General features: G+C 39.7%; 1 protein-coding gene and 1 non-coding gene across 2 annotated transcripts; both read left to right on the top strand.

The window, feature by feature from the left end:
* Positions 1-11300: 11300 nt before the first annotated feature.
* trnas-gcu (transfer RNA serine (anticodon GCU)) lies at positions 11301-11382 on the top strand. The gene has a single exon. It is a non-coding gene; the product is annotated as a tRNA-Ser (tRNA).
* A 938-nt stretch (positions 11383-12320) lies between these two features.
* Positions 12321-16996, top strand: adi1 (acireductone dioxygenase 1). Its single transcript, XM_061063557.1, has 4 exons — positions 12321-12551; positions 13765-13884; positions 14085-14264; positions 16556-16996. Exons 1-4 carry the CDS (start codon positions 12429-12431, stop codon positions 16670-16672), a joined length of 540 nt encoding a protein of 179 aa, XP_060919540.1. The 5' UTR covers positions 12321-12428; the 3' UTR covers positions 16673-16996.
* The last annotated feature ends 831 nt before the right edge of the window (positions 16997-17827 follow it).

Below are 17827 nucleotides of genomic sequence, written 5' to 3'. Positions count from 1 at the left end.
GTAATATGTCAAATTTCTAACCCTACAGAGCAATTGTGAAAGAAAGAGGGGCAATGCTGTATGCTAACAGCTAACTTTTCCATCGACATCAAACCAAAACAATCCCAATGACAGGAGTCCAACTTCATTTCCCAACAAGTTTATTCAGACACTTAAATCTGGTGTCACTGGTGTTTTGGCATAAGACCAGAATACATTTCCCAACCTTTGGTACAAGAACTATTACCAAAGCTTCTCCTGAGTGTCTTTATGAAAACAGTATTTTTCTCAGTCACACACACACACACACACACATACACACTTACATGCAGCCTGTGATACCATCTGTCTATTAGTACATGTTGAATAAGGAGTTGTGTCAGTAATGTAGGTCTGTCCATCTATTTAGGGCTGATTAATTAGAGCACTGAGAATAAGGCCAGAGAGAGAGAGAGAGAGACTACATTTATGAATACTTTATCTATGTGCCACTTCTTCAGCCACCGCGGGGACTGTGGAGATTTATTGGGCCAGATGACACAGTCTGTTTGTCACATAGTCTGTAAGAATATACCACCAGATTTACTGTAATTCTTGAACCAATTTGAACAAACTTTGAGGATCAGTGCACTCAAAGAAAGATGGGAGACTGGATTTAAGTAACTTTTTGGGTAAAAAATAAACACATAGGCTGTTGTTTTCATCGCTCTCCTACAATGAGGTGATTGTAGACATGTAGCTCAAAGTAGAGGTCACTATTTTCTCTCTATTATGCCTTAAAGCCGCAAGATGTGTGTCACCAATAACTCCTTTGAGAAATGCAAAGAAGGTCTTTTAAAAATGCAACACAATGAGCTGCACTGAATGGATGTCTTGGAGAAAGATAATTACAAGTTTTGATCATTTTCGTGACTCATCTATTCAGAAAAATGAATATAAGCATAGAAAGTTTTTGTGTTTTCATTACAAACTCACCAGCGGATTATAACCGACCCAGGCCTTGCAGTGAAGTGACACTTTTAACAATGCTGCAGTCTTGTTAACCCTCCGTGTTTTTTTTCTCATAAAAGCTTCTTTGATAAACAAACTGTACGTGTTTTTTAGACAAGAGGAATTGAAAAACGAAAGCGAAAGAAAAACAATTTTTTTATGCCGCATCTTCTGCACAAAGTCAGTGCATAAACACAAATTGGGCAAAGACTCAAATTCACAGAAGTTGTTCTTTTTCCAACTCAGGCGAGATTTGTTGGGCACTGTGTTTTCTAAGTGGGGTGCCGTATAAGTACTATCTTTTAGATTATAGTTTAATCTCACAAATGACACAAGATGAAAGATGTGCAGATTATTTTAAGGGTCATCCCTTTGTTCCCTCAGGTCTACATTTGCCCAGCATCAGGGCTGGCCCTTCTATAATGCATGTTGTTGCAACCCCCCTCCCCCCTCCCCCAACCCCATCGTATTTTATGTTTTGGATATGCAGCCTTGTATTCATTGCTGCAGTAATACTGAGGGAACATAGACACGCTCACCTGACAGCAACTCATTCGACACAGTCGAGATGTAAACAGTTTGTACTGGATCCAACACTAAAGCTTTACTTGACAGCAGACTAAAAATAATAGTGGGTCCAACCACAGTGGATCTATATGTACCATGGCCCAGGTTGTTTAAAGATTGAATCTGGAGGATGAGATACCCTGACTTTTATTCTTGTATGGTTAAAGTTCCAAAGACAGAAGTTTCTACACTTCCCTATTCGACCCCGTCTCTTCATTATACTTTCCTTTCCTTGTCTAACCAGCTGACATCCCCAATTTGTAACTCAGAATTTTGGTTGTAAATTGGAGGGGTCTGAGCTCTTTCTTGATTGGGCCTTTTTTCTTTTAGTAACATTACAAAAAGGTTCCTCTGGACAAGCTGCTTTCACACTAACAAGTAAATGGACCTTTATGAATAAAAATGGTTTAATCCATTTGCAAATGAAGGTTATTTGTAAAGTTAAAAATGTGTTTGTTTATCGTTCCAGAAGCTTTCATACGCATCCTTCGGCCTTCCTGTAGGGGGGGCGGAGTTGCACATTTTTAATTTATGGTTACATTCATCAAATTATCCTACAATGTGTTGTATTAGACACATACATTTTTTCATCTTAAAAGTAGGCTGTGTACTACAGTATACAATAATACCTGTGTGACCAACTCATAGTTTTCAGTCAAGTGACATGGCGTTAAATCATTGAGGACAAAAATAAATAATGAAGTGGCCATCACCATTGAACACTCTGCAGAGCTGCAGCTCAGACTTGTTCATTTTCCATATCTTCAAAACAACACTATTACATCACCTGACAACCACAGATCAACTAAGAAGATAAACTGCAAGTTTTGGCACTTGTTACCCTTATTCCTCACCCTGTACAATATTTAAATCTCTTAAAACCTTCAAGTCCTTTCCAGAACAAACAGGCTGGGTCAGTAAGGCTGCTATTTGGGAAGTGAAGGTAAGGCAAGACAAGTTTATTCAAATTGCACATTTCAGCAACAAGGCAATCCAAAGTGCTTCTAATCAAGGCAATAAATTATTCATCATCAAAGCATAGGTGAAGCTAATTAGCTTAGATTAGCTAGTAAATGTTAGCTATCAATATAGTATCAGAATCACTGTCGGCTGTCACTTTCAGTCAGTGTTCATGGGCAGTAATGTCCGTTAAAATGCGGTTATATTTAAATTAAGGTACCACAGCATTTATAGCAGGATTAGAAGAAGTCCATTCTCTTGTTCCCTAAAGTAACAACGGAGCGTTTAATAATAATCTCCTCCTCTCTCGGTTTTCTTTCTCTGATGGGATTTCGTAGAACCTGAGCTTCTCTCCTCATTGGCTAGCGCATTGAAATGAACAACAACTAACTCTCTAATGTTAAAAAAAATACAGAATAAAACTGGTTAAAACATGTAGGAGGCCACTGAGACCAGCAACCTCTCTGCTGTGTGCTGCAGTAGGAAGCCTTTCTGTCAGGCCAGGTGGGTGCTTCCACAAGTGTTTGACATCATGTGAAGACAATGAATTCACCAGTATACAATATCAAGACGTGCAAAAGTATTAAATTCAAGACAAAAAGTGACCAGCGGAGATGGGAAGTGCGACTCTAAGCGAATTGGTCATGGGCTGTAGGTCACTGCTTCACAACTATCGATGTTAGGGTGAGAGCTCATAACCGTACAGGTAGCTATAGTGGTGAAACGGATCACAGCTGATCTGTGATACGTTCGGCACACCCCCCATTCTTCATCGCAGACCGCATGTGATCCATGGAAAATGTATCAACATTGTTTAAAATAGATGCACTGCTGCTCCCACTGATCTCTGTGCTGAACCTCAGTGAAAAGAAGGCAGCATTTAATTAGTGCATGTGGGCGTCATGGACACCTGCTGTACAAATAGGAAGACATTTCAGCCTTTTTAAAAGACGGTTTTCATGATCCCATCTGAAGCGTGAGATTTATGATGTGTTGCACCACTAGCAGCTAGCAGGATTACAAACTCCACATGGTGAAAATGGTTCTAGAAGAGCCACACAGCCGCTAAGAAAGTGCAGGTTGTGGAATTTGCTGAGCGAAATGGAAATCGTCACGCAGTAAGAGTTTAAATCTACTTCCCTCTGGGAGACTCCAAGAAACAAACTGTGTCTTATAAACGGGTGTGACTTACATTACAGATTTAATGCATTGAACGTGCCATTGAATTTATAAATATATATATATTTTTAAAGTATTTTAATGAAGGCCACGCTGTCTTTTCTTTTATGGGACTCATATTCTAACCCTCTGTGTCTTTTTTACTCTGTGTGCGGACGGTCAGCGCCGTGCACTACGCCGCCATTTGCACACACTTTAGTCAATGCTCCTGTGTCCACATCAAGCGCTGAGGTCTGTCTACGGAGCGTGCCAGCAGCTCCACTTCTCTTTGCCTCGTTCAAATACGCTGCTAGTCTATTTTTGACAACAAGCATGCTTCAAGCTGGACAGAATAGATCGACCCGGACAGGAAGTCAGACAAAGAAACGCACGGAGCGTCCAGTCAATATCTGAATAAAACAATATACAGACTGTATGTATTTTCCATCACTTTATCAACATTATGTAATAACCTCTACCTCAAGACAAAAGGTTTCCACTTTATTCCCACGTGATCTTGTAGTTCTCCTGAGATGTGTGTACAGCTGAGCTCTGCTGAGCATACGTTCCAGTAACGGACCCAGTGGGGACAGGGCGCACGCCATCCGACGGAGCAGAACAGTGGCGCTGACGGACCGTGGCCGAGTATGTGCAAATGAGGAGTAAAAAAGAATTCTCATGATGGGAAAAAAACAACAGTTTGGGGTTACTTGATCTGTGTATGTAGCTTGAATAGACATCAAGGTGAGCTATGTCTTTACATTCTCCAAAAACTTTTATGAAGGATCACGTAACAGGGGCATGATGAATGAGGGACAAACTTTTGTTCAGTTCCTGACAAGGGGCAATACACTCCACAGAAAATATATATTTTGAGAAACTGCAAATTTGCATTGCAAATAAAAAAAAAAAAACAGCTGCGAAATCAGGCATTTTAGACTGTGACAATTACAGAGCCTGCAAAATCCTGGAAGGACTGAAAAGCTTTGTGTTTTTGTAAATCTAAAATGTATTGGTGTGGAAGTAGCCTGTGCAGGTGGGTAACTGCCTTATGCTGTCTGATTATCCTGTGTACACTTGTGGCTTGCTGGGGCAGTTTGTTGTTCACAGGCGGTTAGATTAATGGTGATTATTTACCAAAATATCAAATGGAAACCTGCACGAATAGAGCTGCATGTGAGAAATACAAAATGCCACCATGCTGTGTAAAAACAACAACACCTTTTTTAATCTGCCCACTGTGTCTGCAGTGACCATTAACACAACATCCACATTTAAACTCGCCTGCTGCACACGAACACAGCAGATAATTGAGCTTATCCCTCAGCTGGTCTTTTATCTGTAGCCTTATGTCTTCCTCATTTCAGTATCATTATCGTACATTTAGTATTTATGCTAGCAGGCGTACAGAACATGAGCAGTAGTGGATGCATCAGTGTCTATCTCTGCCTCTCCATGTCTCCTAGGTGTCTATCCTTCACATTGTTTTTGAGGTTTTTTGACCATGTGTGGGCGTGTGTGTACATGTGTGGGTGGGTGGTTGCTGGCTTTTGTTGTTGTCTATGCGTGTGTGTAGTTCTGTGTGGGTGCTGGCTGTTTGTATGCACTGCATGTGTGAAGAGAGGAGGACGAAAAAGGAGCTGCTGAATCTCACATTCACTCGAACACAAGTGTGCAAGAATATAAAGTGGAAGGCATCAGGATTCAAGGTTGCATCTCAGTCTCTACAGTAGAGAGTCGCCTACATTGCCAGGTTAGAATCTAGGTTTTTCATCACTGACAACAACAATCATGAATCCTGATTATAGTCGTCATTATTTTTACCTGCACCTGCTTGTGCCACCTTAAATGGCCTTAAATCTAGATGTTGGGAGGGAAAGAGAACATGTGCATAATGCAGGCCTGTACGATTTCAGATGGACTTGTTAGTTAAATTAGAAGATGTTACGTTCCCCGAAATGGCTAAAGGATGAGGGGAGTAACAATAATAATTGAAAATCGGGAATGAAGAAAAAAGACGGGGATTTAGAAAAACTAACAAATGATTTATTTAACAATTTAAAGTGGGTACACAATTTAACTGAAAATAAGCAGAATAACTAAAGAGAAGCCAAACACTGACAAAATGAAACACCTACACAAATCCTAGTTAACAAAGGAAACTATTAACTATGGCAACACCCTTCTTCCACTTCAGAAGTAAGTTAAGCGCTCGTTTCCACCCGATCACAGTTTGACCCCCACTGGTCACTGCTTTCTCCTCTCTCCTGCTTTTTTCGCTGAGTCCCTTCATTTCTAAATGGCGTCAGGTGAGCTCAATCACCAGCTGAAGGGAGAGCACCAGCCTGCAGAGCAACAGGAGAGGGAGAGAGAGGAACAAACACACATACACAACACTACGGCATGTAACAGAAGATAAGAAGGAATTAGCAGAATTGATTATAGATAGCATGAGCACTTTCACTCATGCACTGCACTGAACATTTCCTAACATTGTCTGGGAGGGCTGCAGGAACGCAATAGGTCATAGTCCGGATTATTCCCTGCAAACAGTAAATGGGGTGATAACTTGAGTTTCTCTGCTTTATACTCAGCCACAACCACCAGTGTTGAAAATTATTCCAATGCAGAGGGAAAACACTGCAGTTCCTCTAGTGTCCACTTGAGGCAGGCTCCAAAAGACACAAAAGTCCCTCACACAGCAGAAATAGCCACAGTTAGAGCCTGGTAAAAAAAACATTTTGGTCTGAATACCTCATGTCTTTTATTTATTTGAAGGATAAGAGTTAAGGGGCGTATGTGGATTCTGGGACAGGAAGGCAAAAGGCAGATATCTTCAAGTATAGCTAACAATCTGTCCTATGTTTAAAAAACAAAAGTGAACTTAAGCGAAAAATCCAAAGATCCTTCCAAACAAACTCACATTCGTTAGAAAATAGCCGATGGTTTCAGAGAAAGTAACCCAGAAACATTCAACATTACTAAAGACTCCTTCTTCTGCTGCATGACTGAAAACTAAAAAACTGAACATCAGTGGAGTGCAAAGCTTTTTTTAATTTTCTGTAAATGTAAAATGTATTCTAGATTGTATTTAAGTTTTCCACCAAAGTCAGTCTGAGAGGTGTGCTAGTCTCTCCGAGCTGTTGTAACAGGAACACTAATTTTTGGACTTGTATTGTTGGTCAAATATCCGCAGGCATCAATGGAGGTGGTACTGAGTTTCACAGCATGCAGGGAACTCAACTCAAACCGGTTATCTGCGTAGCAGGAGATGAAGTTGCCACAAAATAAACTGTCTCTTTGGTGCAATTAGGACGAGTGAAATCCATCCCTTAGCATGTTCATATCCGTTTCATTTCATTCCTCAACTACCACATGACAAAAAGCAGCAACAAAAGCTGAAAACAGGAGGATTTTAATGTTTGCCAGTCTGTCTGGGCCGGAGCACACCGGCTGTCTTTGCCATGAAAATTGCTCTGACAATTTTTTTTTCTCCCCCCGTTTCCTCCTCTGTCAAAGCCACGGAAGAGAGCTGTGAAAGAGAAACAGATATAGGCAGGCAGAAGGGGATGCAAATACACTATGAGGAAGAGAACGAGAAGATCAGGAGGTGCTGCTTATATAAGACTATCACAAATATCATGGTAAGGACCTGAGAGGGAGCGGAGCTATTTTAAACCTGGGCCTGAGCTCAGAGAAAGAAGCAGTGTGGGCTGATATGTTGGCCATTGCAGAAAACTCTGTGTGTGTGTGTGTGTGTGTGTGTGTGTGTGTGTGTGTGTGTGTGTGTGTGTGTGTGTGTGTTTCCCTCCCTTCAGAACCTGGTAGAAAGCAAACTGGGACTTTAAAGGAAAGTTACATAATGCAGACTGGGGCTTTTATCGCAGTGAGGCACCTCCAAATTTCTCTCCTGGTCAAATGATTCCAGAAACTCCTGACGTTTGTTTCTGTGTTTTTCAGCAGGAATCAGAGCTGAATAAAGACAGACAGAGCTGCACAGGCTCATAGACTCTTGTACAGTATGGTAGGTGGGTGGATGTGTGTGGTGTTGGTAAAGACAGAATATGAATATTGTGGGATAAGGATGATGATATGAATTCCCCTCTGCAGGGATTTGGACAACGCACAGATAAAAGTGGCTGCTTTTTCTTCCAGGCTGATAAGCGTAATTGAAAACAGCACCTGCAGTGTTAGCTTGCTTCTCATGAAGGAGCACATTCAAAGGACTCTGAGATGAGATGTGACGTGGGGTTTAGCCAAACTAAATTAGACCCTGCCGCTGAATTTTCATCAAGGTTTTCTCAGAACAAGACAAAACTTTTAATTGTTTTTTGATTCATCACTTAAAGTATATCTTTCATATTTTTGGCATGGAAATAACATGACGCCTAAAATCTAGCAATAAGCACTAAGAGTGAAACAGCCTGTGGTGGGCATCTAAACCATAGATTGTCTGTGTCCCACTTCAGGTGCTGCATCCTTCAGAGGGTGCACTTGATTACGTCCCAGCAGTGCATTGAATGCTGTCACATTTCAAAAGCTCCTTCAAATCCGGCACACTAATGCATCTTCCTTTCCCCATGCAACAAAGGATCTATCTGGTGCATCACTAATTACTTATTAGTAGGGCTGTCAGCGGTGACGCGTAAATCGCAATGAGATTAAGGTCGGAAATCAATGCTTAAGAACGTACAAAATACAAAGTAAAAGCATGATAAAGTACAGTTTCTTGAGAAAAGATCCTGGCTTTATGGTTGGGTTACTAATACAGAGAAAGAAACTAAACTGGAACTCCAGAGAAGTCCAAATGCTGTTGGACCAACCGGAATCTCTGGAGGTCAGTGAGTCATTTTGTGCATACTCTCCTTCATATTTCATAATGTGTAACGTTAAATACTGAATTTCACTGAATAAGCACTTTGAAGCCGTTTTCACATATGCACCCTGAAATCATCCTGATGTTGTTCACACATGCACCTCACAGCGGATGGGGTGTTTCCTGAGGTAAGTTGTACCTTAAAAAGAACGACGGGTAATCAACGGCGGACAAAGAAACTGAGCCCGTTATGCGATACTGTAATGAGAATATTTGCCTTTATATAAATGTTATGTGCAGATGACAGAATCACAAAATCAACAAAGGAAGAAGAACATACTGGAGAACAGAAAACATAATGCAGACTTGTAAATAAGTGTACTGTTAGTTTGTTTTTTCATATATTCATTTTGGTCATTTTGTGGATATATTATTTTAAATCTGTGTAAGCCATGTAAGGGTTCTTTTTAGGTTTGTATAGATGTAACAGTATGTGTCAGACCCTCATAGCAGCAGATCTATATTTGGAGAGGAGCCAGGTTAATGTTGTGAGCTTGAAAGGAAACAAGGTTTGCTCAGACTGGAATGTATATGTCTGACATTTATAAGTAAGGGTGATGTCACCTTTCTAGCCTTTTAGGAGCATACAAATAGAAAGCAATTTGTAGGCTGTGGCTTCAAGACTGCTAACATGAAAGGTTTGTCTTTCTCATCCTGTTCTGTCTGACCTTGGCTGAATAAATGGAGTAAATCAACAGTCTGTTTCATGATTTCATCATTGAACATTTACAGAAGAAACACCCCTGCCTAACATGTACCTAGATCACAACGGTCACATGCATACAGTACAGTCTAAGGTCGTGCACCGACCGCAGGGAATAAACGTCACCAACCCCTCCCACTCGCTCAAGAGGAATTCTCCTGATTATAATCTGCTGCGTTCAACTTTTCACATCAGCTCACTCAGACTTTCTGAGGAAAAAAATATTAGAGGACTGGCAGGAGAAACTATGCATGAAGTCTGAGTGAAAGATTCTGCTGTTTGTGATCACACATGCAGCTCACCTTGAAAACTTCAGGAGTTAAGTGCATGTTTGAAAGCCATAGAAGTCATGCTTTCAGATCACACTGGTGTAGCTGTGCAGCACTAATTAAATAATAAACCAGTCCAGATTAACTACTGAAACATCTTCATTTTATAGCCCACCTTAGCTGCCTCAAAACTAATCTAACATTAGTAAAATTTCAGTTACATAAAGTTTAATTATTCAATTTAAGCACATAACAAAACAGAAAAGATTCAACCAAACACAGCCAATAATTGTCTGGAATAGTCAATAAAGTTACATTATTCATGGGCACATGGCTCAGAGGAGTTGAGCACAAGTATTACATCTGTGACCGTGCACTCTGTTATTGCTTTTTGTTGCTTTACTGTCATTTACTCCGGTGTAATTCAGTAACCATATATTACCCTGCTGCAAGAATCAGGCAGGTTTTCAGCATATTTGAGGTCATATCTCTGATTACATAAACTTTAAAGGGCTGAGTAAGAAACTGTCAGTGGCCGACCTCTGTGAGAATTTAATTATCACAAATTATAACAAATTCTTCTTGTTTTTTAAATAATTTATCTGAATGTTTTCACACACAAGTGCACTTTCTCCTCCTCTGGATTAAAAGCTGAAATGTTAAACTACAAGTTTGAAATATACAGCTGAGAAAAAGGAAATTCAATATGACGATAGGAACAGCAACACACGTCATTAGGCTTTATGAAAAAGATATAAATCCCTGCAGATCTGTAAGCCAAATGTGCTGAAATATGCTGGTGTGTGTTCAGTAACCTCACACTGAATGTTCAGTGCCAGCTGATATGACACAGCCTCATGACGTCTTCTCCTCCCGTGGAGGATGATGTGTCGGTTCACCTTGAAATTGAAGGACACTGACTCTCTGGGGGATATCAGACTCACAAAATGTCAGACATGTACATTTTCCTATCGCTGATAGTTGAAGATTTGTCTTCTCGGCCTGAAACAAGTCATATCACACAGTGTGACATTTATTTCACAGCTCTCTGGACAAATCCGGCTTTATGAAACACCCTCCAGGTGAACCAGGTGGGGTGCAGTCTGTCTCTTACTGAAGTGTGGCGCCCTCTGGTGGTTAAACTGTCACACTTTTGTATTTGTCTTAATACAGAACTTTAAATTGCGTCTGTATTTGGAATTTTAAAACGTAAATCTGACCTAGTTTTTACAGACTTTTGTCTTCATGTTCGTTGCCTTGGTGTTATAGTTTTCCCATCAGGAAGGCTGTGTGCATAAAGTTGTATTCCCTGCCCGTTTCCTTCTTAGTAATGCTTTCTACACTTTCTATTTAACAATCCTTAATGTGAAATAATCAAAATGTAGCATAATATGCATTGCTTGTTACACTGCATACAAACATAAAGCCTTAACACAAAGGCCTTTTTGTTCCTAACACTTCTTGTTAGGAGCTAGCGTTGCTATCGCTGTTAGCTTACACGTTTAGCTGCAAACCAATAACCACATTTGTGTAAACTTTCAGATCGATTTTGGACACTTACAATCAGTTTTTCTTGATTGCAGCAGTGAATTAAAGTAACAGTAGGTTATATGCAATGTTTACGTGGAGAGAAGTCATCTCTCTGAAAGCTGTTTCTCTGCATGCAGGAGGTTTTAGCCTGTTTTTAAAACCACCGTGTTTGTCATGATGTGCAGGTTACCTACCACAAGGCTTATTTTCTATCAACATTGAACGCATCTCGTTTACAGAATGGCAATGTGGGACCGTGGGTCGCATCGACGAGGTGGCCGAGTGGTTAAGGCGATGGACTGCTAATCCATTGTGCTCTGCACGCGTGGGTTCGAATCCCATCCTCGTCGACATTTAACTTTTTTTCACGCTACAGATTATCACGTGGTCACTCAACATCTATTCATGTTTGTAACGCTGAAATAACGCTGCATTCACGCGATGACGGAATAGTCGGAAATTTGTTTTCCAAATGATAAAATTCAGGTATGCTCCCCAACTTTGAAGATAGATAGGTAGATAGATAGATAGATAGATAGATAGATTTCTGCCACTATATGTGATAGACAATAACGTTTTTTTAAATCTTGAATCTTGAAATACAACATGTTTATGTGACTTCTTTTAACTCTTGGTGCCAAATGACATAATAAACTGTCAATAAGTTGGTAATTACTCGATGTCCTTGACTTGTGTGTCAAACAAACTAAAGGGAAAACAGAAAATAGATTCAGCATAACGAGTCAAAAGTTTGGAAAAATCAGAATCTTCTACACTACAATGGCAAAGTATGTAATACACAAATACATAAATATGGTTCTTGAAACTTATAGAATAAAGCTTGACAAATAGAGATAAAGTACAAAACTACATGGAGTGGATGAATATACATTTAAACATGTCAATGTACGGGGATATATCTATATCGCCCCCTCCTGGCGTTAAAGCAAACAATGGAATAAAAGATTAAATGAAAGACAGGACATGGAAATAAGAATTGACTCATGTTAAAAAAATTAATGATGCTCTATTTTGTACATATTTGTTCTTGAAAAAGTTTTGAATGACAAGTCATGCGAAGTAGCGACTTCCGGCGCCACCCTTCAAAGTAAAACTACCAAAATAGATAGCCTAGCTGAGCGTGATTTTATTAAATAACTTTTGTAAATTTATTTTCAGAAAGAAGACGTTTATTATCTACAGTTCCATAAACATGCAGCCTGTCTGCAGACCCCCAAGCCCTGCAGAAACAGCCTTGTGTAGGTTCACGTTAACTGAGCATGCGCCACTATCATAAACAGGAAGTGTGTCTGCAGACTTGTCGTACTCTCTTTCAGTGTGTTTTACTGTGTTTTAAGTCCAGCAGCTGCAGAAACGTCGTGCGGATCTCTGAAACATGGCTATAGAAGCGTGGTTCATGGACAGCTCGGAAGAAGACCCGAAAAAGCCGCACAGACTGGAGCCGAACCAGTCCGTGTCTGTGGACCAGTTAAGGGAGCTGGGGGTCTTTTCATGGAAGGTACGACACGCTGGTTCAATGCATTCCTCATAACAGCTGTAAACTAACACATGCATGTTTCTATCAGTACTCTGTTTAGCAAAGGGCAACTTTTTCCTTTGACATTGTTTCTTAATAATTAACAAAGCCTCTCTCAGTTAATCACTAATTCATGTTATATAACTACAAATCAAAACAAATATGTCCACTCTTTGGCTGTAGTTTTTAAATGATTGAGCTCGTAAAAGTTGAAACTATTGTTATGTACAAAAATCAGAAGCGAATGAAGATGTAAAGCCAGTGAGAATAAACACAAAAACCTGGATGAAGTTGTTATTTTGAACTTCCAGCACCCTGCAGGTTAGTTGGCCGTATGGGTATTATCACATGACAGATTATCATTACATAACAGACACAGTTAGGGACTCATGTAAACTTTGATTTAATACATAGTTTAAAAAAAATGACATACGAGTGATGGAAATTATTTCTAATCTGACCTATTCAGATAATTTGTCTCAGATCAGCAGTAAGAGCTGACTAGTGTGACCGCGCCCATATGAGCTCCTGAAGGCATTTTAAAGACTGATACTTTGGTTTTATTAATTCAGCTGTTTTTGCATGATTTCGACCCATGATTGTTGTAAATGCACATATAAGGCTTTTATTTCTTTACATGCTTGTTCTCAGCCTTCTAACGCTCACTGCTCAGAATACCATAATATTAGATAGATAGACTTTATTTGACATGGACATCACAGATACATTGGACGAACCAGATGCATTATCTAAGTGTTTTAGCATACATGCTAGTTCTAAACAACACCTGTCCACAGGAAGAAAAGCATTAAGACAGGGAAAAACAATAAAGAGAATGAATAAATAATAAAGAAGTGATAGAAGAGAGAAAAGAGTCAAACATACACATTCCCCATTAAGTGGTTATAAAAGTGAATAGACACATATCCTTTTCTTGACTATTTTCTAATTTGTTGCCAGATATAAACCCTAAAGATATCTCATCTTCAAGACATTGAAATAGCAGCTCATTTAATGATGTATAAGTGGAATAAGTCCAACTATCCAGGTGGTGTAACAACAAATCCACTGTACTTATTAATGTGGTAGTCGGCTCCCTTCATTAGTTTAAACAATCTCTTACAGCCAACTTGTTCCACACATGTTTGTATTTAACGTTTAGTGTCTGATCAGAGCTGTTGTTCTGTTGTTACAGCTGAACGCCGACATCCATGAGAACGACCCCGAGCTGGAAAAGATCAGAAAAGATCAAGGCTACTCCTACATGGACATAATCACTATTCACAGGGACACACTACCTGACTACGATGAAAAGGTAACACCCTGACATTTAGAATAAATCTAATATTTGTTTTTATCCTGAAGAGCTGGTTCTTTGTTTGGGGAAAAAAGTCAGACTACAACTAAAAGTGAATAGAAAAAAATATTTACATTCACATTTGTGTCCTTTTGTGGCGGGCGGGGGGGCAGTGACACTGCATCATTCAGGCCTGTTTGTCTCTTTGTGTCGGTCAGTTGAAGGTTTTATATTCAGAGCATCTGCACCTGGACGATGAGATCCGCTACATCCTGGATGGCCACGCCTACTTTGACATCAGGGACAAACAGGAAAGGTGGATCCGCATCTTCTTGGCCAAGGGGGACCTGATTACACTCCCTGCTGGCATCTACCACCGCTTCACCCCGGATGAGACCGTACGTTACATATACTACTTTATATCTCAGTGTGAGTCAATTTCTGGATTCTGATTGGCTGTTGTCAACTAATTAGTTACAATAGACGCCTTTCAAGTAGTTTTCACAGTTCTAAGGTAAAAGGCTTTAGCCAGTGTTGAAAATGAAGTCAAAGAGGAAGTGCAAGATCCTGCAGTTCGTGAAGTGTCCACTTGAGGCTGGCTCCAAGAGCACGAGAGTCACATACACACCCATTGAAAAAAGACAGTTTTTACAGCAGAAATAAACATGTTTACAGCCTGGTAGAAAAAAGATATAGGTCTGATTAGTTATTGTCCTCATGGACACACACTGTACAGGGGGTGATTTTTTTCAATTCTGCATCTGTCTTTATGTTGACTGAAAGTTAGACTGAGACAGGATTTCCAACATGGCGGCTGCTGCCGATGAGCCTCATTTAAAGCCACATTTCTTGAAGTCGTCTGCTTCATGGATTTGGTAGTGTGTATGTTCTGACAGTGTCAGCAATACACCACAGTAAACCGGAGTACATGAGATGACATTTAAATGATACCTGAGGACAGTTTGCTGCAGAAAATAAAAATATTTGAATAAGACTGAAGCAAATATGGAGAGGACATGCTGACCGGTGTTTCCATACGGCAGAATACAAACAAAAAATGTACAGATGAGTTTTAATTTAACCGTAGTTTTTAACATGATTTTCTAGTTGACATGTCCAAAGAAGACATATTTGTGTCCATTAGAGACTCAGTGACACAGCTTCATCAAAGTGTTGCAGCTGTGTGATGAGCCATGAATGTCTGCTTTGTCTTTACTTCAGCCAGGGGCAAGTGGAGCTCTGTTTGTTTTTACTTTTAGGAAAGGTTTACTTTGACATTTTGACAAACTCTACAGTTTTTCTTCAGGGAGGGGAGTTACTAAACGAGCGTCTTCTGCATGGTCGGTGGTCTTGAGCCTGTTGATTTATACGGAAAGTAGACAAACAGGTGAAAAACATTATGTGTTTACAAGTTTCCTTTATTCTCTAAGAAGCAGACAGCTTCCCTGTTGACACTCGAGGGTGGGACTAAAAGCTGGAAATCTCATTACAATTGCATAAAGTGGTATTTCAATTGAATTTTTCCCCTGATAAATCCAGGTAAAAAGTAACACAAAATAAGCCCTACTTGCTTTTAATTTGAAAAAATCAGCAAATGCAACAAGAAACAAATTACGCAAGATCCTATTTCAAGAAAGTTTTTGTAAAATGTTTGCCTTTTATATCTTGAAATATGGCTTTTATCCGGACTTGTCAGGTGAATGTGGGTCATGTTGGGTTTAACGAGAAGTTTTGGGACTAGAAATACAACAAATAAAATGTACAAAAAATATAAATTAAATGTCTTCAATTTCTTCTCAGTTTTTTTCTTTTCTAGCTGCATTCAAGTCATCAAAAAATAAATGAGAAATGGATGAATAAATCCCTCCTATTGAGAGATTAATGTTCTTTAACAGGCAGTGTTATTTGTAAACGGAAGCTTTGACTGATAGAGGCTGATGTGTTCACAGTGCAATCATGGAGAAAGGTGAAGAGATTCACAGGAAATACTTCTCAGGTGTCCATTTGTCAAGAATAAGTTGACTCTCTGAAGCAAATCAAAGTCCAGTATTCATGGAGTGCCAATGACCTAGGCCCATGTATGGAGGCTGTGGTTCTGCAAGCGGGCGATTGTTGTTTGAATCCTTTCTCTCTCTCTCTCTCTCGCTCTCCCTGGTGTCCATCTATATCCACTGTCCTATCAAAGAAAGGCACTAGAGCCCCAAAATCTATCCTTACAAAAAGCATTCACCCAGACCCTGGAATAAAATGGATTTAAGATAAACCCAGATTTACTTCAACCATTTACATGCCTTGTTTTAATGAACTTGTAAATGTTCTGTCACATTCACATTCACAATGAACTATGGGACTGTGTCTTCCCTGTTCTTTTCATAAAGGAATAATGTTTCCTCTGCAGGAGATATAAATGAAGCATTGAAGCTCCAGTCTTCAGCATTTAGAGAATTTGCTCTTTTTGGCAGCTATTTATTTTATTCTTTTAGGAACTTCAAAGAAGGGAAATTCAGCCTCAGCGTCAGCCTTCGTCTTCAGAGTGCCTGAACTCAAAGTCTTACTCGTACAGCTGCTAGTTTATTAGCTTCTGGCTAGCTAAGTGAACTGGCTTCTGTGAGGGAGGCTAACAAGTTAATTTCTTGTTGATCTGTAGGACTAAATGACACATTCTGTTGTTTGTGTTTGTTTTTTTCAGGAGTACACAAAAGCCATGAGGCTGTTTGTCGGGGAGCCGGTGTGGAAAGCTTACAACCGGCCTGCGGATGAGTTCGAGATCCGTCAGAAGTACGTGGCTTCTCTGCAGGGATCCTGAGAGAGCGAGAGCTGCAACACTAAACATTCATGTGAACTACAGAGCAGATTCCATACGAACACCGAGCGCAGTAGAATAAGAGTTTCTCATGTGATTCTGCAGAGACAAAAAAAAGTAGATTTATAATGAAAAATATTTTTACATGTGGATCATTTAAAGATCTTCTATAGCAGAGAAGACGTCATTTTCTCTTTTTAGTTAGATTTGACATTTCAGTGGGTAAACTACACGTTTATTCATGTTACTGACATTTTCTTTGACGATTTCTACTATGTACTTACATAAATAATTAGTTCTCCATTAAAAGGCTTTATTCAAATTGTACAGATGTATGCATGAAGAATACTGATAAAATATTATAGAGCATTGTAAAGGGGCCTATTTGAACTCTTATATTTTTGATATCTGAGCATGATTTGATTTAACAAGAAGTGTGTGACTTAGTGCCATCTAGTGGTGAGGTTTCAGATTGCACCCCTCTCCTCCAGTTTTAATGGCTGAATCTCGATGTCCTCCCTAAACCCTAAACCCTAAACCCTGAACCCTGACTGACTTTATTGACGTCACCTGGAAAGTGATTGAGTGCGTGAGGCTGCGAGGGCTCTAATGGTTAAATACAAATGGGACAGCACTTTGCGACTTCTCTGTTACCATGACTACATGATGTAATGTGGCAAAAGCTTATTTAACGGTTTTTACTTTTCTCACTCACAGCCATGGCGCTTATAAAAAGTTCTACTCAATATAGGCCTATATACAAATGTCTTCGTTGTGAGATAATTAAAGGTTTATCTTATGGGACTAATATGCTCTCTGTCTCTCTTGTTTACGTTTATAGACTTGCAAAGGAGTTCTGAAGTAGCTGTAGTTTCCAAATAACCTTTATTAGTAGACTGTAAATAGAGCATGGTTTCACCTTCCTGTTTTTTTACCATCTCTACCTTTTTTCCGTTTTATGCCGTTTGTTTACCTTTCAATTCTTGTGGGCTTCCCCGGGAAATCATATGTTTGACGTCACAATGCTATGAACTATGGGTAATTCCCTCATGTTAAGTCTGCAGATATGGCCACTTCCGGACAGGGTGCATAAAGGGCTCGTCAGCGAGAGATCCCTCAAACACTTGATGATTTCACAGTGGGAGGGCAGCACTAAGC

Source organism: Labrus mixtus, chromosome 18 (genome assembly GCF_963584025.1).
Source record: "Labrus mixtus chromosome 18, fLabMix1.1, whole genome shotgun sequence".
Taxonomy (NCBI): Eukaryota; Metazoa; Chordata; class Actinopteri; order Labriformes; family Labridae; genus Labrus; species Labrus mixtus.
Note: the sequence above shows the minus strand (reverse complement) of the source record. Positions and strands in the feature narration are given on the sequence as shown.

Bases quoted from the DNA above. Each gene is read 5' to 3' on its own strand.
- adi1 (XM_061063557.1), top strand. From the start codon at position 12,429: ATGGCTATAGAAGCGTGGTTCATGGACAGCTCGGAAGAAGACCCGAAA. The intron at 12,552-13,764 runs GTACGACACGCT...CTGTTGTTACAG, and splicing joins TGGGGGTCTTTTCATGGAAG to CTGAACGCCGACATCCATGA. The intron at 14,265-16,555 runs GTACGTTACATA...TGTTTTTTTCAG, and splicing joins GCTTCACCCCGGATGAGACC to GAGTACACAAAAGCCATGAG.